Source organism: Nematolebias whitei, chromosome 22 (assembly GCF_014905685.2).
Source record: "Nematolebias whitei isolate Nwh7 chromosome 22, NemWhi1, whole genome shotgun sequence".
Lineage (NCBI taxonomy): Eukaryota > Metazoa > Chordata > Actinopteri > Cyprinodontiformes > Rivulidae > Nematolebias > Nematolebias whitei.
The window spans coordinates 23,450,559-23,473,073 of NC_056519.1; the positions used below are offsets into that span (position 1 = coordinate 23,450,559).

General features: G+C 43.1%; 2 protein-coding genes across 2 annotated transcripts in view; one reads left to right on the plus strand and one right to left on the minus strand.

The window, feature by feature from the left end:
* The window catches only part of LOC119428286 (O-sialoglycoprotein endopeptidase), an 18,680-nt gene extending 7,179 nt beyond the window's left edge, over positions 1 to 11,501 (plus strand). The window contains exons 2-12 of the mRNA XM_037695951.1: positions 1,345 to 1,466; positions 1,538 to 1,657; positions 1,738 to 1,913; positions 1,995 to 2,090; positions 2,164 to 2,213; positions 2,698 to 2,776; positions 6,154 to 6,219; positions 6,376 to 6,466; positions 8,276 to 8,351; positions 8,534 to 8,632; positions 11,370 to 11,501. Of these exons, the coding sequence (XP_037551879.1) occupies positions 1,352 to 1,466; positions 1,538 to 1,657; positions 1,738 to 1,913; positions 1,995 to 2,090; positions 2,164 to 2,213; positions 2,698 to 2,776; positions 6,154 to 6,219; positions 6,376 to 6,466; positions 8,276 to 8,351; positions 8,534 to 8,632; positions 11,370 to 11,409 (1,008 nt within the window). The 5' untranslated portion in view covers positions 1,345 to 1,351 and the 3' untranslated portion in view covers positions 11,410 to 11,501. The remainder of the gene's footprint in view (positions 1 to 1,344; positions 1,467 to 1,537; positions 1,658 to 1,737; positions 1,914 to 1,994; positions 2,091 to 2,163; positions 2,214 to 2,697; positions 2,777 to 6,153; positions 6,220 to 6,375; positions 6,467 to 8,275; positions 8,352 to 8,533; positions 8,633 to 11,369) is intronic.
* A 41-nt stretch (positions 11,502 to 11,542) lies between these two features.
* On the minus strand, positions 11,543 to 16,763 carry si:ch211-214j24.10 (uncharacterized protein LOC558894 homolog). The gene is made up of 4 exons (XM_037695952.1): positions 16,632 to 16,763; positions 13,460 to 14,203; positions 13,344 to 13,376; positions 11,543 to 12,287 (listed from the first exon to the last, which is right to left on the minus strand). The coding sequence occupies exons 1-4, from the start codon at positions 16,645 to 16,647 to the stop codon at positions 12,238 to 12,240; spliced, it is 843 nt and encodes a 280-aa protein (XP_037551880.1). The 5' UTR covers positions 16,648 to 16,763; the 3' UTR covers positions 11,543 to 12,237.
* Positions 16,764 to 22,515: the final 5,752 nt, after the last annotated feature.

The window sequence follows — 22,515 nt, forward strand, 5'->3', positions numbered from 1 at the left end:
CCTCAGCTGGAGCAACAACACCACCAGCCTGATCAAGAAAGCTCACTGTTGGAGTCAGTCTCCCCACCATCACAGACATCTACAGGACATGTCCAGAGGAGGGACAGTAGGTATACTGGTAGAAGGATGTTAGAAATGCAGCTGCCAGGAAAAAGACAAAGAGGAGATGTATATATATTTTTTTCCTGCTATTCTACGGTGAAACCAGACGTGTTTCCCTGTCTCCCCCCCCCCCCCCCCCCCCACACACACACACACACGCTTCCCTGCTGTGCTCTTTTTTTCCTGCATACCTCTTAATTGGAAGGATCAGCTGGTCTCTCAACAAAATCGATCAACTCCTCCCGACAGGAGTCAGGGTGAGGAGGACCCTCTTACCTCGAAGGAAACGTGGAAGTGAAACAAGTGAAACAAATTGGATTCATGATGACGACTAGATTCTACTGTTTGGGTTGGTGGAATCTGGTTGTCTACAAATTTGTGTGGATGTGTTGAAGCTTGACAGTGCTCGGACTGAATGTGGAGCTGTGACAGGGATTTGGAGCAGCTGTTATCAGGACTGTGTTCTCCCTGGCAGCACTCATGAATGGTGGAATAATCTGGAGAAGCTGCGAGCTCGACTTTTGGAGTAAAGGATCAATTCGGCTGTGTTGGAGTTTCCATCAGAGAATATGTACCAGCGAGACTTTAAAGGCAGAAACAACAATTACGAGTTCAGCCTGACCCAAACTGTGGCCTTGATGCCGGACTTATCTCAACTCCTTCGGACGACTGTACGTACATATTTGCGTTGTATCTCGGTGCAATGCCAATAAAGTTTATTCTGATTCTGATATATGGATGCAGTTAGAGAGGACATGGAGGTAGTTGGAGTGAGGACAGAGGACAGAGATGGAGGAGGATGACCCGCTGTGGACACCCCTGAAAAGGGAAAAGCCGAAAGAAGAATAAGAATTGATGTTCGGGAGTTTCAAGTGGTGTACAGTTGAAATCAGATGTTTATATACTGTGTATAAAAATGCCCACGACAATTTTTTCCACTGACATTAAATCAGATGAAACTGATGTTGACAACTGTCTGTTGAATGCTTAACACACTTCAATTTATCTTAGTAGTCACGGGGTCATCAAATAAATGATGAAAATGTGTTATTTTCTTTGTAATGAGATCAGTCACATTTATTTTAGCAAGTTAACACATTGATTTGTCACTCAGAGAAATCATTTAATATTTAATATCTGCAAAGATATTTGAAATAATTACCCTTTAAGAAACTCTAATTGGCTTTCATGCAGAAAGAATACCCGATCCTTACAGGCAGATGTTTTGTATCATTCTCTATCAGCTGCCATGACGATAGTGATTGGCTTCGAAGGAAGTGCCAATAAGATCGGCATTGGCATCATAAGGGACGGCGAAGTGCTTTCCAACCCGAGACGAACCTACATTACACCTCCCGGTCAAGGTAAGGTCAGTTAAACCCGCTCCGTGCACTCATCTGAGTAACTTTGAACACATTTCTTTTGAACACATCAGGGTTCATGCCGAGCGATACAGCCAGACACCACCGTGCAGTTGTACTGACTGTCCTGAAGGAGGCGCTGGAGCAAGCGGGGCTGAAGCCCGCAGACATCGACTGTGTGGCGTACACGAAAGGTCTGGGGGGAAAAATTGCATCGCAATTCTGATTATGCAAGACGTTTGTTAATTTTTGTCCTTGTTGTCTTTTGCCGCAGGTCCTGGTATGGGGGCTCCCTTAGTAACCGTAGCTCTAGTGGCTCGCACGGTGGCGCAGCTCTGGGGGAAGCCGCTCCTTGGAGTCAACCATTGTATCGGACACATTGAGATGGGCCGACTCATCACCAAAGCCAACAACCCCACTGTGCTGTATGTTAGCGGGGGCAACACTCAGGTTGGTTTAAGCACAGTGACTCACTGAGCTCCGGATGATCAGGCATAATAAACTTTGGCTCTTTTCCCTCTGGTACCGCAGGTTATTGCCTACTCGGAGCGACGGTACCGAATATTTGGGGAGACTATTGACATAGCAGTTGGCAACTGTTTGGACAGGTTTGCTCGCGTTATTAAGGTACGAGTTTTTATGGTCACAGATTAATATTTATTCTACGTTCAACTTTTCATGTGAGACTGTCTCCACATAGATTTCTAACGACCCAAGTCCAGGTTACAACATCGAGCAGATGGCCAAAAAGTGAGTAGAAGCATTCGGTGTGTTTGTTGGATATTCAGACTTTATTTGTGTGTCCTGTTGCAGGGGTTGTCAAAAGTGTGGGAGAATCACCCGCCCCCACAAGCTATTACTTCTGTCACAATATTTGTTGTTGCTATACTTAATGTTCCATTCATACATTAAAAATGGTTGTTGTACACATTTTTATTTTTCTCTTACGCATTTTAAACATCTTTTACAGCCTCAGGCACCCGTCTACCCATGTCTTATGTTGTTCGGTTGTCTTTGTGTTTCTCTGGACGGGCTGTACTGAAGTGAAGTTTCGTTGTGCTTCTGTGCAATGACTGTAAAAAGCATTCTGATCCGTTGTTTTCCAAAAACATCAATGACATCCAATAATAACCACCCCTACTCTAGGGTATGCACGCCCCACACTTTGAGAACGAAGCCCTGTCCGATTGTATTTAATTTGAAACCCTTCATGTTTTCTTGTCCCTGCTGTCAGAGGGACTCGGTACGTGGAGCTGCCGTATACGGTCAAAGGAATGGACGTCTCGTTTTCTGGAATTTTGTCCTATATTGAGGTAAGCAGTCGGCTTATTTGCAAAACTTCCGCTGGATAAAGAAATGTTTGGACACGAACAGCTTTTATTTATTTTACCATTAATTTTCTATAATGTGCATGATTGAAGCACAGCCTGTCAGTGCTACTGTTTGGTGTTCACATCAAAATCAGAGAAAGTCCTTTGGAGCAGATGAATATCTACGGTAGTCCTACTGACCACTCAAGTCACATTCACGCACAGATCAAGGGCAACTGGTGGGGGAAACCAGTATCGAATCACCAACTGACCACTTGGAAAATCACACGCATCAAACAAGCTAAAATAATAAAATTCCTTGTCTTTTAGAAGTGTATGTTTAAAGTCCAGCACCCACCCTTTTAGTCTCAAGTGCTCTTATTCACTGTCATAGAATATAATGATTATAAGTTTTATACACTCAGGCCATGCAAGTGTTTTAAAAAAAACTTAAGAATATTGCTAGTTACTGATATTAGTGAAAGGCTTAGAGGTAATCCAGACTCAGACGTGTTGGATAGACTTTTCCAAGCTATTGTTAATCCATAATTTGTTCAACCTTTATTTATACAGGTTAGTCTCGTAATAATTCAGTTCAGATTAAGGCTCCTCTCTCAACAACTGAAGAAGTCTGCTGCCACCGTTGTAGTTTTAAAACATTCTTGTCAGCATAGCATACTCCACAATAAACTGCAGCGCAGAACTCCTGGGAGACCCCTCCCCCAAATATGTCCACCATTGCTTCCCTTACCACAACAAAAGATATGTATTATATTAGGGATGCACGATATTATCGGCTTGGTATTGGTCGATATTAGCGTTAAAGTTCAGTATCAGACATCGGCCAGTCCATCAAAATAACTCACTGATATAAAAGACGTTTTTGTATGACAACCCATGACAAGGGTGCCTGCAGTGGCAGCACAACGTGATGATGTCACACGCGCCTACCTGATCACGGCAGAGAGGAAAAGTCAAAATGTCGGTGGTGTGGACGTGTTTTTTTTTTCGTTGAGGACGTCAGATTCTGAAGATTCTTGGACTATGCTGAGTCTCGCTACATCGTCCCCAGTCAGAGATATTTTTCTGACGTAGCCTTACTCGAGTTACAAGCCGTCATTTCCAACGTCATTGAGAAGCTAATAGCCGATAGCACGACTTGTTGGGTGAGTTTTACCACAGACATTTGGACGTCGTGTTAGCCTCGTTAGCATGATTAGTCTTACAGCTAGGGGTTGAACGACTACATAATTTTTAAACTCGACATTAACATAATAAAACTCGAGTAGAACTCGAGTACTTGATGACATCATAGGATCTAAAGATACAAAAATAAATAAATAAATAAAACCGCAAAAAAGGTAATTATTTACACAAAAAATACCAACAAAACATTGGGAGCGTATATTATGCTCCTCCCATTTATCATACTGCAAATAAGTCACAGGAAAAACAAAACTATTAGTTATTATTATTAAGCTGCAAAATTGAAAGAAACGTGCAGCACATCAAAAATGAAACTAAAAACAATGGGGGGGTTGACCACCCCGGACCACCGCCTGCAGTGGTGCGAGTTAGGTTTAGTTTTAGAGATTAATATGTTTATAGGTTTTTTTATAGGTTTAGAGATTAGTATTTTTTGCTTTTAGTTTGTGAAACAAGGTCAGAGGAAGCTGGTTCTGGTTCAGTCGATTGGACCCGGTGTTACGCCATATTCTGTGACCTGCAACAGTGCAACACCGCCTCCTACGGTCACAATTTATGGTGGTCACAGAATACGGTGTAACACCGGTTCGCAACGAGCACCAAGCAGTCAGGAAGTTGATTCATTTTCTGTTTCCTTACGGTAGTTGAACCGGAAGATTCATCTTTAGTGAAATATTTCCAGACTGTTGATGCATTTCTACCTGTTCGCCAAGACTGGGCCTGCTCCGCTCCATCCGTTTGCTTGGAGGAATCCATTTTGTAACCCGCGCCCGGCGCGGATCACGTGACACGTGACGCAATGATGTAACGGCGACGTAATGACGTCACCACGAATACTCGACGTGAAATTAGAAACCTCGATAGGTGTCCTAGGAATCGATGTGTAGATTACTCGAGTAGTCTGTTAAAGCCCTACTTACAGCACAATGGATAGACAAAAACTGAACTTAAAAAGTCTGTGCTTCATGCACAGAGTGCAGAGGATCCCACACTGCAACTAGGAACCTGGAACAAGCCTTCACAAGTGAGACAGCATCCCAGGTGACTAATGCTAATAAATAACATTTAACACTTTTCATTTAATATAAGTTAAAGTGCTATACATATCACATGGCTGTTACTGAATATATGTCACCAGCTCTTACAGCTCTTACACAGTTTTTGTATCAAATAAGCCTAAATAAGAGGAATATGTTCTGACAAAGGAAAGTATAGTAAAAATATCCGTATCGTTATCGTTACCAGAGGGCGGCTGTGGCTGAGTGGTTAGAGCAGTCGTCCTCCATTGCAAGAGTTGGGGGTTCGAATCCACCAGCAGTCACATGCCGAAGTGTCCCTGGGCAAGACACTGAACCCCTCATTGCCTCTGATGTGAGTCCCATCAGTGTGTGAATGTGATACATCACTGATTAGTCTCTTTAGAATGATTTGTTCATTTAGCTTTGTATAGATCTAGTAGAGTGCTGGATGAATGGGTAAATGAGACACAGACTGTAGTGTAAAGAGCTTTAAGTATCTCGATAAGATAGAAAAGCGCTATATAAGTACAGTCCATTTACCATTTACCAAATAAGTTTTAACATATCGGCATATCGGATGTCGGCCAAAATTCCAATATCGTGCATCCCTAGTATTATACCGTACATACTGCGCTGTTTGGTCTTTGCAAATCTGTTCCAAACTTCCGACAGTCTCTTCGCTGTCCAGCCAAGGCGTACTCCGGTCAGCATACCATGTCTCTGCAGAAAAATTGTTCTCCTTCACCAAGTTCTTGGACTGTAAGTGTTACTGAAACAGTCCTGAAACTGGCTGTATTTTCCAACAACCTCGGCCATCAGCTCCTCAGCAGAGCAGTTGAAGGTAATGACACTGGTGTAGTTCACCCACTTATCTGCATAAACACACGCACAACATTCGGACCAGTCACACAAGCAACTCGATCTCCTTCAGACAGCAGCAACACCAGGGGTGACCAGTTCAAAAGGGTCGGAGAGGAAAACGAACCAACTGGCAGACATAAAGACAATAATATTAGTTATTAATATTAGCTCATTAGCTGAAGAATTGGACTGACAATAGGTACAAATGGTAATGACGCTAACCTACCTGTTAATATATGAATGCACTTCTTCATTTTTCTTTTGTCCAATCCTAATAGTCGTTTCTTTTGACAGGAAGCTGCTAACAAAATGCTGAGCTCTGGTCAGTGCACAGCAGAAGATCTGTGTTTCTCACTTCAGGTAATAAAAGTTTATTTTACTCCGTACACCACAAGTCCTACAAATTGTTCTCAAAATGTTATAGGTCAATTAAAGATGGTGAATTCCCAAACATGTTTACAGCTCCATTTCTGACACTAAATGATGAAACTTGATGTTGTTGCTGTGACTTTGCAGGAGACTGTGTTCGCGATGCTCGTGGAGATCACGGAGCGGGCCATGGCTCACTGTGGCTCCCAGGAGGTCCTTATTGTTGGGGGCGTTGGCTGTAAGTTCCACATTGGTAACATAAAATGACAATAAATCTTGTCAAGTGAAGATTTGTTTCTAGAAATAATGTTTTTTACTCATTTAAATGTATACATGGTGCCCAGGGTGGCTTTTTAACCTTTAGATCTCATAGGGATAAAATCAGCCACACATTTATTTTTGTTTTATTTTGTTTCTGACAGTCAAGGAAAAAAAAAAAAAAATTATTATTTTTTAGTTTGTCAGAATTGTTTGATTACTGCCCTCTAGTGTTCATTTGGGGGGAAAACGACCATATAGAAAACCCATTATAAATGCATTTTTTTGATTCCATAGATTTCACATCATAAAATAATGCCTTTCTTTCAGTAAGATTTTTTTATTTAATTTTTTATCTCGTCTTTAAACGCAGGATTTTTATATTGGCCCACTCTCATGCAGGAATTACGTAATTTGTTTGAAAGAGGTGCACTCATCATGGGTGGACGTTGCTGTGGAGTTTCGTCTCATCTCGACAGACAAAATTGTTTCAGTTTGGATGTAAAGAGCAAAACCAGGCTTGCTCTTGAGTATACATTTAGTGCAAAAAGCAAACTCTCTTTCATGCAGACTGAAGAATCGTCCGCTCAGCGTTCAGTCCAGCCGACTCCAGTTGGCTGGACTGGAAACATGGCAGTGCTGGCAGCTGGAGCAGACTGCAGCAGCTTGGTGGTCTATCAGAACTGAAGCATGCACAAGTAAAGAACTATAAATAAATAGTCACATTTATTTATTTATTTATTTTAACTAAAGGCCTTTAAATGACTAAAATAAGTAATTTAAAGCTGATTTTTATTTTAAGCTGATTTATGATTGACTAGTTAATTATGGACCAAAATATTGAAATATAGCATTTTTAATCAGTTATGTAAAGTGATCCACTTTTCTCTTAAGGAACCTAAAGCTACAGGATGGTTCATAATAATAATAATAATCCCCACCATGTTATTTCTATAATTAACCTTGTCCATGTTTAATTCTACTAATTTAGGTTGATGAGTAGAAGCACAAAGATGATATTTTCTATCACTCTGAGTCCAGGACAAACAAAGTAAATGACAGCTTCATAAAATGAAACATAATTTGTCTTTATGGATGATGTGGTGAAGGGTAACTTCTGGATGTCAACATTTTAATGCTATAAAGTCACTTGCAAACATCACACGATCCAGTTGTTTCCTAAAGGGATAGTTCAGCTGAGTCTGACAGTAATCAGCTCATCAGAAGGATCTGAGTTCTGAGTAAACGCTTCAGTAAAGAGTTGTGGCTTTGATTGTTCCAAGCAGTATTTATTTGGACAGTGTTTCTCAACTTATTTAAAGTTTTACAGGTGGATGTACTACAGTCTCCATCAGTCCATACACTGTCTCTTGTCTGAGCTTTAACTTCGGATCCGCTCCAGATATTTAACCAAACTTATACACAGCTGCAGCATCACTAGATGGAAGGTCTCAAACTCTTCCTCAGCCCAGCTCCAAGGTCAAGGAGGTCATGCCAGGTCTTTTCTTGTTGTGTAATGTGCCGTACGCAGTGCTTGTTTCACTCAACTACCAAGGACTCAGAAAGTGTCATTTGTCATCTCCGTCGGGGCTGTCAACATCCTCAGCTGGACAACAGGATGGTGTCTTGAGGTGGAAAGAATTTCTTTGTTACTGTAGGATTATTTGTTTCACACTAAACGAGTTGGGTGTGACTTGTCACCATGCAGGAGAGAAGTACCACGAGCGTCACACATGTATCAGTCTGAACCTTTGAGAGCCGAGCTCCTCCTTTCTGCTTTGCTCCTCAGGTAACCTCCGTCTGCAGGACATGATGGGGATCATGTGTACAGAGAGAGGAGCCAAGCTGTTTGCCACAGATGAACGGTTGGTCAGCATTTAATCCTCATTTTTGGTTCCAGTAATGGAGCTGGTTCAGGTTTTACACCAGTAAACTTCAGCGCAGTACTGGTCTGTACCACATGGTGAAGAATAACCAGTGTTATTGGACCAAACGTGCAGTCATCATGTGACCTGCTCAGGCCTCCCCTGAACCCTCTCTGCTGCAGGTTCTGCATAGACAACGGAGCCATGATTGCTCAAGCTGGCTGGGAGATGTTCCGGTCCGGTCAGGTGACAGAGCTGAAGGACTCATGGATCACACAAAGGTAGATGTTCACAGTTCCGCTGTTTATCATATTTACAAAAGCAGATGAACCTGCTGGTACCTTCAGACTGGTCACAAAGTGTCATCAGACCCAGTAACTGGTTCCAGTCAACATGCTGTTTTGTGTTCCTGCCTCCAGTGGACGTTTTCTCCCGTGGCTTGTTTTGATACAAAATATGACGTGGTGTACCTCGACTGGAGCTCAGCTTGTTTTCTATAAATCCTCTTCAAAATCATTACATCAGTTTTAAAAACATGTTTTAGCAGAAATGATAATATTCCTGCAGGAAGTCGCCCAGACAGGAAGTGCTACAGTTAGCTGCTGCTGCTCTCTGTGCTTGCAAATAATAATAAATAAATAAACATAGTTCTTTGTCAAATTTGGTGTAAAAAGACTGGGTGGCTGTTTTCAACTGTCCGATCAACACGGGGTTGCATTTCCTCTTGCGTCCACATTCTCACAGGTTGGCTTCAGTTCCTTGAAGCTTATACTCTTGAATAACTTGGACAACTGTGATCAGATGAACCCGAAGCTGCTTGGAGATGGTCTAAACTTGTTTCTCTGCTCGTTGTTCAGTGTGAACACAACGATGACAAAACACCCAGTGGCTATTTGTTGCTATTAGCTTGAAGGCACCAGTTATCGTTAGCGTGTGTATATTATAGCCTCTATAACGTTTTAAACAGCTGACAGCGCTCCCAAACAATATTTTCTTTTGACCATTTTTTACTTTATGTCAAACTAGAGGCACCCTGATAAACTGATTTGAACTGGATCAGTGTTCATGGAAAATGAAGCAAGGTTCAAAGATACAAATGTATTGAAACGTGTTCCCAGTTAAATTCCTCCCACCGTTCTGGTTTACGCTCCATTCACAACCAATTCCCATTTGTCATTTGGGTGGGTGTGGAGATCAATATGTTTTAGTTTTCTACCTTCACCTTTGAATTTATCTGTTTTTTGTTACGTTTCTTTTTTTTAGCCATCCTATTTGTTAAAAAAAATTAATAATCTGTATGACTTTTTTAACTGTCCATTGTTGTCATCATTCTTTGTTCAAATCAGGTCTCTTGTAAATGAGTCCTCGGGGCTCACTGGGATTAACCTGTCTAAATAAAGGTTGAATGGATGAATGAAGCAGTTCCTCAGCTGTAACAGGATAAAAACTCAAGAGCACAATCCAGATTTATTTTTGAAGCTTAGTTTGTCTGTTAAACATTGTCCATCCATCCAACATCTTGAGCAGGGAGGTCCAGACATCTCTTTCCACACCCACCTCTTCCAGGAGGACTCCAAGTTGTTGCCATGCCAACTGAAATGTAGTCTCTCCAGCAGGTCCTGGGTCTCCTCCCAGTCAGACATGCCCGAAGCACCTCCCCAGAGGGGTGCCCAGGAAGCCTGAACTACCTCAACTGATTTCTCGATGTATAGGAGCAGCAGTTCTACTCCGAGTCTCTCCTGATAACTGAACTTCTCACTCGGTCTCTAAGGAAGTCCAGCTACCCTGCAGAGGAAACTCACTACCCAGAGTTCATGACCACTGGTGAGGGTAGGAAGAACATAGACTGACCAGTAAACAGAGCTTTGTTTTACAGCTCAGCTCCCTCTTCACCACAACAGACCAGCACAGGGTCCACAATACTGCAGATGCTGCACCAATCCGTCATATCTCACGCTTCATTCTTCCCTCACTCATGAACAAAAAAACCCTGAGATACTTGAACTCCTCCACTTGAGGCAAAACCTCACCCTCGACCTGAAGAGAGCAATCCAGCCTTTTCTGACTGAGGATTTGGATATGATTTGATGATCAGATTTGGAGGTGCCGATTACCGTATATTCCGCCGTAAATATCGCTTTGTCTTATACGTCGCATCTGTTACGCATCACCACTGACGACCCAGAAATGTGGGCCGGTGTTGTGTCCAAAATTGATTGGCTGCCAAATGGAAGCCGCGGGAGCGTGCACGGGAGGACTTTAACACAAATTTAACAAGATTAACACTAAAAAACAATTATTTCAGGTCTCTTGTAAATGAGTCCTGGAGGCTCGATGGGATTTACCTGTCTAAATAAAAGGTTGAATGAAAAATTTGTTTGCTCAACATTATAGTAAAGGTGTGTCTCAGTCTAACATTTGATTAATAAATGCACTTTAATGGTCAAATTAGCTGCATTTTGCCGGGGCGGTGCAGCTGGTTTGACAGTTGCTCCAAGCAGCGAGCAGAACGAAGGTGTCAGGTTATGGCAGGCTGATTGTGTCATTAATAGCTGGTCAAGATTCTCAGTCATCCAGGACATGGTAACTTCAAATAAGTTCAAGACAAAAACAATGAAGTATAAAGTAAAATAAAGCCCAGTTGTTTTTGATGTGGTTTTTTTGTATTTGTCATTCAGCCACTTTTACATATTACATGATACAACAGCATGCCTTACTACTGCTGCCATCTAGTGGCTGAAAATGGTAGTGTTCAATTTTTTCAGTCAGAATGAATGAAAACGGTCATCTCAGCCAAAAATTGTTTATAAATATGGGGGAAATCATAAATAAGTCACTTTGATCTATAAGTCGCAGGGCATGTAAATTATGAAAATAAATAGTGACATATAGGCTGAAAAATACGGTAAACGTATTCATGGCAACCTTCCTTTGCCCGTCTGAAACAAGTTTTTAACTTATCTTTCGTCATTGGTGTTACTTCATGCTGATATTTATCGACTTGTTCTTGTGTTGCAGGTACAGAACAGACGAGGTGGAGGTGACGTGGAGAGACTGACTGCGCTCAGAAATAATAAAGGATGGAATATCTCCGTGGAGAAAACACAACTTGGGATTCTACTTATGTCAGAGTGTCAGTTACGTCCGTTAGGAAAAGACGAGTTGACCGTGTGTCTTTGGACTCTGGAGTGTTTAAATTAAAAGACAAAATGTTTTCAAGTATATTCAAATTTATTAAGTAATACTGTTTTTCTCATTTCTCCAGTGTATTTTGAATTCAAATTTCTACAAACAGAACGTGGCGTCATCCCGTACGGACCGATGAACAACATTCACCCGACTGAGACCAAATAAAAACAAACAGCATTAAGATTAGACGTGAGAAGGGGCGAACGTGTGTCTTTTGACTACACCCTTCTGTAAACCGAACCCCCCCCCGCTTCAATAAACACAAACTGTACGCAGGGAGGAGACGCTCTTCTGGTTAAGAGTGGGCAAAGACAAATTAAAAAGCGCCGCTCAGGACTTCTCGCACACACGGGGGTTGGTCAGAGTTTTAAACAAAGTGCTCGACTGACAACAGACAGTCTGATAAAACCACAGCTTCCAAACAAACTAAATTAGACTCCTCGAAGATCGTTTTTTTAAAAAAGGAACAGTTGTACACAGATGAGCTAAAAATGAGAACGAGGTGATTATTAAGGCAGGCTTTCTGTAAGGCATTAAAAAGTCCATTGCTGTAAGGAGTTAGTCCAAAGTGTCTCAGTGTGGCTTAATGTGATGACATCATCCTGAGTGCAGCGTGTGAACGGGACTCAACCGTGTCCATCTTTATAGGTGTTACGTGCGTGGAGGTGTGTGCTGATGTGGTGCACTCGTCACGCTGCTAGGCTGGGTGCTCCTGGACGTCCTTGTACCAGACAACTCTTTTTGGATCTGGAAAACAGAAAAGCAAACGATTAATTAATAATCAAACGAAACACGTTTCACCGTCTCATTTAAGAGATCAGGTTTGTCCTAAAAGTCAACATAAATCTAGGCCTGTCATAAAAACAAATTTTGCTGAGTGATTTGTTTGTCTGAAATTATTGCGATGAACGACAATATAGTTTGAAATATGACAATGATAAGACAGTTTGAATTGAAGGATGGGTAGTGAGGGAGCGAGCAGCGTGTCTCTAAGAAAAATGGGAGGGATGCCCCTTGACGTGGGCCGTCTCTTCAGTTCTCAAAATGACGGACACTCCGTGTGGTTTGAGCTCTTTAGCATTTGTCACACAAAGCTTTTAATAAAAATAAAATCAGTAAACAAGTTCTCAGCTTCTTTTTGCGGAGGAAAACAACATTTACACGAAGGCGCGGGTTTCAACCGTGGACAAGACCCAAGGTTGGCATGTTCGCTGCTTTTTTGGATCGTTAAAATGGATTTGAAAGGGAATGGGAGGGGTCAGTGAAGAGCACCTGAGTTGAGTTTTTATCATCCAGTGTCTTCAGTACAAAGAGACGTGAAGAAATGATAAAGTCGATAAAATGAGGTCGATAATTTTCATTTATCACGGGATTAATAATTTGTTTATCGCGACAGGCCTGCAGAAATGCAGTGCATCTATACGAGATGATGAACTCTGATCTTTGTGTTCTGATCCGAACCTTCAAACCGTCAGAACCACCACAGATACAGAGGAATCAAACCCCCCCTCTTTATTTTCTGTAGGTTTCATTCACATCTGTCCACGGCTGGTTTTGCTAACGAGACACACACAGGTTTGTCTCTCTATCTTTACAGGGACTTTGCACTGACTCACATTCATTTCTACAGTCTATCCCACCAGCAGCACTTGTGATGGGGCCCAGGCACCACTGGTCCTCCCAATGTAGAATAAGTTGGGAAAATGGGCCTTACAAGGTAATAAATACACATCGCAGCCTTTTGCTCTCAGCAGCAGGCGACAACTGTATCTCCAGAACCAGCCTTTATTTGAATAAGCTTACCTTTCTTCTGTCTGTTACAGGCAATGTTCCATTCTGTAACAAAAAAGAAGAAGAAAAGTTTAAATCATTCTTTCCGGCCGTTACAAACGGTCTCTAGCTGCTGTTTTCACCCGTACCTCTGTTGTGGTAGTTCAAGGCCTCCACTAGGTGGCGACAGCTGAGCAGCAGCTCTCCGTTCCCCTCGGCCGAACTGACCACGGTCGTGACGGGGAGAGGCGTCTCCGCTGCGAGAACTGTGCTGTGCTGCGGGTCTGCTGACTGGTTAGCGTCTGTTGGTGGGGGGCTGTCGGTGGTGGGGTGGGGGCCGGGCCCCTCGCTGATAAAACTTAGACCCCACTGGTTCTGTAGCAGCACGTTAATGGCGGGGCGGTCCTCCTCCAGACCTCCACCTGCCGCTCCAGCCTTCACCTTGGAAGCGTAGCTCACAGCCGGCTGCAGCTTGGCGGGGCTGTCTTGCACCGGAAAGGCAGGCGGGGGCTTGAGCAGCGACAGGCTGTGCTCCGCCCACTTCTCCTTCTGGTTCACCTGCAGCGGCCGCTCACCAACCCGACCGACCCCCTTCTGACCCTCCCTGCGGATGCTGCGGCCTTTGTGCTGCTGGCCCCGGCGCTCTCTGTCCTTGCGGAAGGTAAGGGTGTGTGTGTGACCAGGACTGGTGGGACCGCCCGGAGCTGAATGCTGCTTGGGTGGCTGGGAGCCTCCAGAGATGCAACCTCCACCTCCACCACCCCCACTGTTGCCAGAACCGGGAGACAAGCGGCGGTTACGGACGTGGGGCTCGGAGTTGGGTGCTGACACGAGGACTGGTTGATCGCACAGGCTGTCTGACTCACATACAGTGTTGCTGAGTTCCCATGAAGCTGGGGGGGGGACAACAGAATGTAGACATCTGAATTAGTACACTCTTACAAAACCACTGTCCACATCTAAGAATCTACAAAAAAAATCAGAAAACGCTGTAAGTGCTCAGTTCTAACTCCACGTTTTTGTCCTTACAGCTTAAAGGAACAAGCTGCTGAATAAGAGTCGTAGAATAGAAGCTACAAACTGCAGCGATGTGTTAAATCATATTCGAACCGGAACAATGATTTGGAATTAACTGAAGACGTCTCGATCTGTCCTCACTCCAACATTTTCCACAGTTTGTCTTTTTCCTGGCAGCTGCACGTCTTAACGTCCTTTACCAACATCGTATACTCTGGTTATTTTACAGGGACGTTCTCTGAAAACGTTCCAAACAAAACTTACGTAAACTTGGTATCGAACATGCCGATTTTGTTAAACTGCATTTATTATATTAAAAAAGGGCGCATAAATATTTTGAGATTGAACTTGTTTTAGCCCCGTGATGGTCGCCTCTCGCACAGCGATGGCTGGACATGGGCACCAGTGACCTCCGTGACCCGAAAAGGAAGAAGCGGGTAAAGATGATGGAACTGGTAGTATTTTATCTAGACTGACCCCGGGTTTTTGATCTGCTCAGAGACGGGTTTATAATGAAATTATGACCCGGTTCAGACAGGTTTAAACGGGGCCAACAACTCAATAGAGTTTAATTTACTCGCTATATCACACAGAAAAGGCTTTTTATCCGCTGTCTCATTTTTTTACTCTCACGTTAAATCACATAAGGTCCAAAGAGACCACACTTAGTCCCTCCCCATCATACACGTGACAGGTTGTGCTCCCCTTCTGCGAAAGGAGTCGTCTAGGCCATATACGTTTGTAATGCCACGTGACATCGGCCCTTCCCGTTCCTGATCTTGCGTCGAGTACCGGACAGGCCAGCGCTGTAAACCGTAAACTTCTCCTGCCTCGATTTAATACAGCTGGTTAAATGTAGTCACGTTTTCTTGATTTATTGATAGTGTGCGATGCCGCTTCTGAGGGAGTCCGAGCCGAGGGACAGCGTGGGCTGGAGGTGGACCTGGGGTCCGATGAAGCCCACTGCTAGCAGCAGCTGGCTGCAGTAGCTCAGGCCCCAGCTCCCGTTGTAACAGATCATGGATGAAGTTGTTTTAAGGTGGCAATTACCGGTTAGTCGTAAGCGGGCTGAGATGAGGCAGAGGTAGGGCTGCCGACTTGGGACCAGAAAGTCGCCGTTCGACTCGCAGCCATTCCCACATGTCGTGGCGTCTCTGAGCAAGACACCGAATCCGGGTGCTACCGCTCCACCTGGGTGTATCTCAGTTGCGACGAGTTAAATGCAGAGAACTAATTTCACCACATAATGATGACGATCTCCGAGTTCCCTCCTGTATCAGTCCTTAAAGACATCTACAACAGGTAAGATACTAATTCGTTTAGCGTTTTCCACAGAACCCCACTTTCAACTTTTCATAAAACAGAAACATCAGGATTTGTTGGAAGAAAATATCACGTACTTTAAAAAGCTAAGCCAGACAATATTAAAGGGCTTACGTTTGTGCCTGTCTGTTAGCAAAATCTCTTAACCACGAGAATTAAAAAAAAAACATCCAAGAAATACTATAAACATGTGGAGCCAATCCAAGATGGCTACCACAGCCACTCAATATAAGCCCAAAGAAAAGTGGATAAAACTCAATTTAAAATACTGGTACTATGACTCGACATTTTATCAACTTATTTAACTATAAGTGTGTATAAATGTCGGTTCTCGTCGTCTTAATTTAGTTTTGCGTGTGTTTGAAATTGAAAAGCGCGCTGGACGAGAAGATGAAAGAGGAGACCCAGGTGACAACACGTTTCCACAGGGTCACAAACTCCGACACAACACCAGCTTACCAAACAAACAGCGACCATGATGCTCTTCCACATTATATGAGAAATTTCGAGAAACCGCCACACTCTTCTGCTTTCACTCCGACTAGAACCACGTAGAAGGCGCTAAATTAATGTGTTTGAATGCCGCCACATTATATCTAAGTTTAGAGCGTTAATCTTAATCCAGATCAACAAAGCCACAGGCACCGGCGTTAGCAAACTATCCAGCAGCGCCACGATGCTAACTTAACTCGACGCCTGTCCATTCAAAGTTGGAACAGAAAACAGTTTGAAAACATATTGAACGGCGGTTGTTGTGTGTAGCTTACCGTTCAGTTTTTATCAACGTACAAGAGTCAGCAGTTAGCCGCTCGCGCTAACTCAAATCAAAGTTTCGTAACCCCCCAACCCCCCCCATTCAAAGTGATCAGGCTGCTTTCGGTACAGCTAGCTCGGCGGCTAACACCGCGGCAAAATGGGGAAATAGAAACTCCAAAAGTAAAAATAAGCGATCACATGTCCCGAAATGTTGGACAGACTTACCTGATTTGATATGCATGTCTTTTCACTTATTGTATCGCGGAGGGTAACCCGTTTAGTAACTTTTGTTTACAACGAAGCGACAACGACGACTCTATGGTTGAAGTCTTGTGTGTGTGTGTGTGGAGTAACCACCACCCGGAAGCGGCACGGGAATGTGGGTGGGACAGGAAGTTCCGGTAACAAAGTCATCCGGCGGGAAACTTGGAGATTCGACGCCGCCATATTGGTAAAGTGGATTTGCCGGTCATCTTTTTAGAGAACACAACCCACGTTGTTTTAATGCTGTATGTTGGAGCTGAACCTTTCTTTTTTCATTCAACCTTTTTTTTTATACAGGTTAGACTCATTGAGCCTCGAGGACTGAGAAACCTGTTTTAAACAAAGAACACAGATAAGACTTAGAAGTTCAGAACATCAAAGTTCATGCTCATTAATCACAACAAAGTTAAATCAGGTCCTCTGGATGGTTTCTTTGTGTAGAAATTAGGGATGCACAATACTGGATTTTTGGCTGATATGTTGATATGTTAAAATTTATTTGGCCGATAACCGATACTGATATTTTCCCCCCTAGACCTACTTACAGAGACTACATAGCTTTCTCTGCTGTGGATGCCAGAAAGGGGGCTGAAAACGATGTAACAATATATAATATATATTTATATATTGTTACACACATACAGGTCCTTCTCAAAAATTAGCATATTGTGATAAAGGTCATTATTTTCCATAATGTAATGATAAAAATGAAACTTTCATATATTTCAGATTCATTGCACACCAACTGAAATATTTCAGGTCTTTAATTGTTTTAATACTGATGATTATGGCATACAGCTCATGAAAACCCAAAATACCTGTCCCAAAAAATTAGCATATTTCATCCCACCAATGAAAGACAAGTGTTTTTAATACAAAAAACGTCAACCTTCAAATAATCATGTTCAGTTATGCACTCAATACTTGGTCGGGAATCCTTTTGCATGAATGACTGCTTCAATGCGGCGTGGCATGGAGGCAATCAGCCTGTGGCACTGCTGAGGTGTTATGGAGGCCCAGGATGCTTCGATAGCGGCCTTAAGCTCATCCAGAGTGTTGGGTCTTGAGTCTCTCAACTTTCTCTTCACAATATCCCACAGGTTCTCTATGGGGTTCAGGTCAGGAGAGTTGGCAGGCCAATTGAGCACAGTAATACCATGGTCAGTAAAGCATTTACCAGTGGTTTTGGCACTGTGAGCAGGTGCCAGGTCGTGCTGAAAAATTAAATCTTCATCTCCATAAAGCTTTTCAGCAGATGGAAGCATGAAGTGCTCCAAAATCTCCTGACAGCTAGCTGCATTGACCCTGCCCTTGATAAAACACAGTGGACCAACACCAGCAGATGACATGACACCCCAGTGACTGTGGAAACTTGACACTGGACCTCAAGCAATGTGAATTCTGTGTCTCCTCTCTTCCTTCAGACTCTGGGACCTTGACTTCCAAAGGAAATGCAAAATTTACTGTAATCAGAGAACATAACTTTGGATCACTCAGCAGCAGTCCCAGGCGAGATGCTTCTGACGCAGTCTCTTGTTCAAGAGTGGCTTGACCTGGGGAATGCGGCACCTGTAGCCCATTTCCTGCACACGCCTGTGCACGGTGGCTCTGGATGTTTCTACTCCAGACTCAGTCCACTGCTTCCGCAGGTCCCCCAAGGTCTGGAATCGGCCCTTCTCCACAATCCTCCTCAGGGTTCGGTCACCTCTTCTCGTTGTGCAGCGTTTTCTGCCACACTTTTCCCTTCCCACAGACTTCCCACTGAGGTGCCTTGATACAGCACTCTGGGAACAGCCTATTAGTTCAGCAATTTCTTTCTGTGTCTTACCCTCTTGCTTGAGAGTGTCAATGATGGCCTTCTGGACAGCAGTCAGGTCGGCAGTCTTACCCATGATTGTGGTTTTGAGTAATGAACGAGGCTGGGAGTTTTTAAAAGCCTCAGGAATCTTTTGCAGGTGTTTAGAGTTACGCCGTTGATTCAGATGGTTAGGTTAATAGCTTGTTTAGAGAACCTTTTCATGATATGCTAATTTTTGAGACAGGCATTTTGGGTTTTCATGAGCTGTATGCCATAATCATCAGTATTAAAACAATTAAAGACCTGAAATATTTCAGTTGGTGTGCAATGAATCTGAAATATATGAAAGTTTCATTTTTATCATTACATTATGGAAAATAATGATCTTTATCACAATATGCTAATTTTTTGAGAAGGACCTGTAGATATAAACACTAGATCCAGCATTGACCGCTATCGCCTATTGGAGCTGACGAGCTGTAGAGCCGCCATCTTGGAACGGTCCACTCAGTGTAGCCTGTTTGACGGGAGCAATGAAGTATTTGCGCGTTTAATCAGTCAGAGCTGAATACTAAACTCATTCTCACGATTTTTTCCTCTGTAAATCTCAGGAGTGCAGCCATTAAAGCTGAACACATGGTTCAGTGTTTTTAAATATTCTTGGTGGCGTTAACATTAACACTAATAAAATATTCTTATGACACATTTGCAAAACTCACAGTCACTGATACATTTTTATTAATTTTTATTAATATCTATACAAACTGTTTTTCAATTGTAAAACAAACAAACAATAAAAAAAATTGTCTGAATCATTTGTGAATGTGTATTGTTGTCGTTGTTATCACGTCTTATTATCTTGTGCTCTGGTCCAGTGTCTTCATGGACGATGTGTGTGTGACGTGCACGTTCCTGAGAGGCCACAGACAGAGCAGCTCCAGCTTTTGTTGAGTTCCTGTAGTCCTGCAGTTTTCAAGCTGAAATGAAAAAACAGAATAGAAGAGAATAGAAACAGCCTTTATTGTCCCACAGATGGGAAATTCAAGTGTAACAGCAGCAACAGATCCATCCATCCATCCATCCATCCATTATCTTTACCTGCTTATTCCATTTTGGGTCACGGGGGTCGCTGGTGCCCATGTCCAGCAATCACTGTGCGAGGGGCAGGGTACACCCTGGACGGGTCGCAAGTCCATCACAGGGCCACATAGAGACAAACGAGACAAACAACCATTCACTCTCTCACTCACACCTAGGGACAATTTAGAGTTACCAATCAGTCTAACATGCATGTTTTTGGACTGTGGGAGGAAACCGGAGCACCCGGAGAAAACCCACGCATGCACGGAGAGAACATGCAAACTCCACCCAGAAAGGCACCTGGACCGGGGTTTGAACCAAGGACCTGCTCGCTGAGAGGCAGCAGCTCTACCAGTTGCGCCACCGTGCTGCCCCAGCAGCAACAGATAAAAAGATAAAAATATTTCAATATATATATAAATATTCAACAATATATAAAGAAATAAGATAAACAATATCAATAATAATGTTCAATATGTGTTGGAACATTGATAAGGACAGACTATTGACAGCACAGTATTACAGGCAGAGTGTGTTTGAGCAGAGGTCAGCATGTATTTAATCATTATTGAGTTTGTTGGGAGCAGTGATGGTTGTAGAGTCTAACAGCTGCTGGGAGGAAGGACCTGCGGTAACGCTCCTTTGTGCATTTAGGATGAAGTAATCTGTCACTGAACGAGCTCTCCAGTTCAGCAGCAGCTCGTCTAACCAGCACGACACAGTCATCAAGACGTTACTGCAGTGTGCCATGTTGTTCCAATAATAAACACAAAACACCGTATTTGAGTTTCCACAATTTTCCCGTGGACAAAGAAATATGTTCCCGTTGGGTGAGAGCGATCAGGAGACATGAAGGGCCAACTTTTAAAATCCTTCGTGGGAGCACCCATGCAGTCTGCACTTTGCCCCAGAAGATCTAAATTCATCAGCCAGTGGAAGAACCCGGATCAGACAAGGATCGGTGCCATCTAGATTTCACTGGAATGATTGGGGTAAATGGAGGGAGGACCGTGCTGAACATTTAAAAAAATAAACAAAAATGTGTCATGACCACGAAGTGTCTGATTTCCCACCTGTAGGGAGACGCTCACAAGCTCGTGAGTCAGTTGAGCTGTGAGCAAGAAGCGTCTCGTGCTGCTGGCCAGGATGACTCCCAGGAGGTGCCTGACCCCGGGAACTGTACAGAGGAGGTATCGCCTGCAGGTGCAGTGGCAAAAGATCACGACTCTGCCTGACATCCTTCTGCAGGTTAGTGTTGCAGAAAATGTCTTGTAGAAAAAATATATGGCAGTGAATAACACTGTAACCATCTCGTGGTTGTATTCAGAACATTTTGGACTTGCTAATGGTTGAGAGACTGTCACTAAATACATGAAATGATTTGAATGAGGAGGAGCAGCGTCATACTTTATGGAAAATATTGCATATTTTGTGTTTTACCCTTTGAAAAAAATTACATATATCTTCACCTCAGAACTGTCAAGGCAGTAACGAGTAAGTAACAGAAGAAATGCTGTAATACAAAAGATATTTGATAATTGAACAGGAAATTAATGGGTGGATAAGTGACGTTTATTAATGATTATATTTTATTTTAACTTAGGTCAACTGGATGATGCTGCACGGAGACTTCAAGAGTTGCAGAGACAAGTTTTGTCCCTAGAAATGGAAATCCAGCAGCTGACAATTAAGAAGTGCCCTCCTGTGTGTGTGTGAGTATATATATATATATATATATATATATATATATATGATATTGATATATATATATATATAATGCCTTGCTAAAGTATTCAGCCCCCTTGAACTTTTCAACCTTTTGCCACATTTCAGGCTTCAAACATCCATCCATCCATTATCTTTACCCGCTTATTCCAATTTGGGTCACGGGGGTCGCTGGTGCCCATGTCCAGCAATCACTGTGCGAGGGGCGGGGTACACCCTGGACGGGTCGCAAGTCCATCACAGGGACACATAGAGACAAACGAGACAAACAAACATTCACTCTCTCATTCACACCTAGGGACAATTCAGAGTTACCAATCAGTCTAACATGCATGTTTTTGGTCTGTGGGAGGAAACCGGAGTACCCGGAGAAAACCCACACATGCACTGAGAGAACATGCAAACTCCACCCAGAAAGGCCCCTGGACCGGGGTTTGAACCAAGGACCTGCTCGCTGAGCGGCAGCAGCTCTAACAGTTGCGCCACCATGCTGCCCGGCTTCAAACATAAAGATATAAAATGTTAATGTTTTGTGAAGAATCAACAAGTGGGACACAATCGTGAAGTGGAATGAAATTTATTGGATGTGTCAAACTTTAACAAATAGAAAACTGAAAAGTGGAGCGTGCAATATTATTTGGCCCCCTTGCGTTAATACTTTGTAGCTCCGTCTTTTGCTGCAGTTCCAGCTGCAAGTCTCTTGGGGTTTGTCTCTATCAGTTTTGCCCATTCTTCCTGCAAAACAGCTCGAGCTCAGTGAGGTTGGATGGAGAGCGTTTGTGAACAGCAGTCTTCAGCTCTTTCCACAGATTCTTGATTGGATTCAGGTCTGGACTTTGACTTGGCCATTCCAACACCTGGATATGTTTATTTGTGAACCATTCCATTGTAGATGTGTCTTTATGTTTTGGATCATTGTCTTGTTGGAAGATAAATCTCCGTCCCAGTCTCAGGTCTCTTGCAGACTCAAACAGGTTTTCTTCCAGAATGGTCCTGTATTTGGCTCCATCCATCTTCCCATCAATTCTGACCATCTTCCCTGTCCCTGCTGACGAAAAGCAGGCCCAAACCATGATGCTGCCACCACCATGTTTGACAGTGGGGATGGTGTGTTCAGGGTGATGAGCTGTGTTGTTTTTACGGCAATCATATTGTTTTGCATTGTGGCCAAACAGTTGGATTTTGGTTTCATGTGACCAGAGCACCTTCTTCCACATGTTTGGTGTCTCCCAGGTGCTTGTG

Coding starts and splice junctions, on each gene's coding strand:
- si:ch211-214j24.10 (XM_037695952.1), bottom strand. Junction 13,377..13,459: donor CTTGAACTACCACAACAGAG/GTACGGGTGAAA, acceptor TTTTTGTTACAG/AATGGAACATTGCCTGTAAC. Junction 12,288..13,343: donor CTGTAACAGACAGAAGAAAG/GTAAGCTTATTC, acceptor TCTGTTTTCCAG/ATCCAAAAAGAGTTGTCTGG.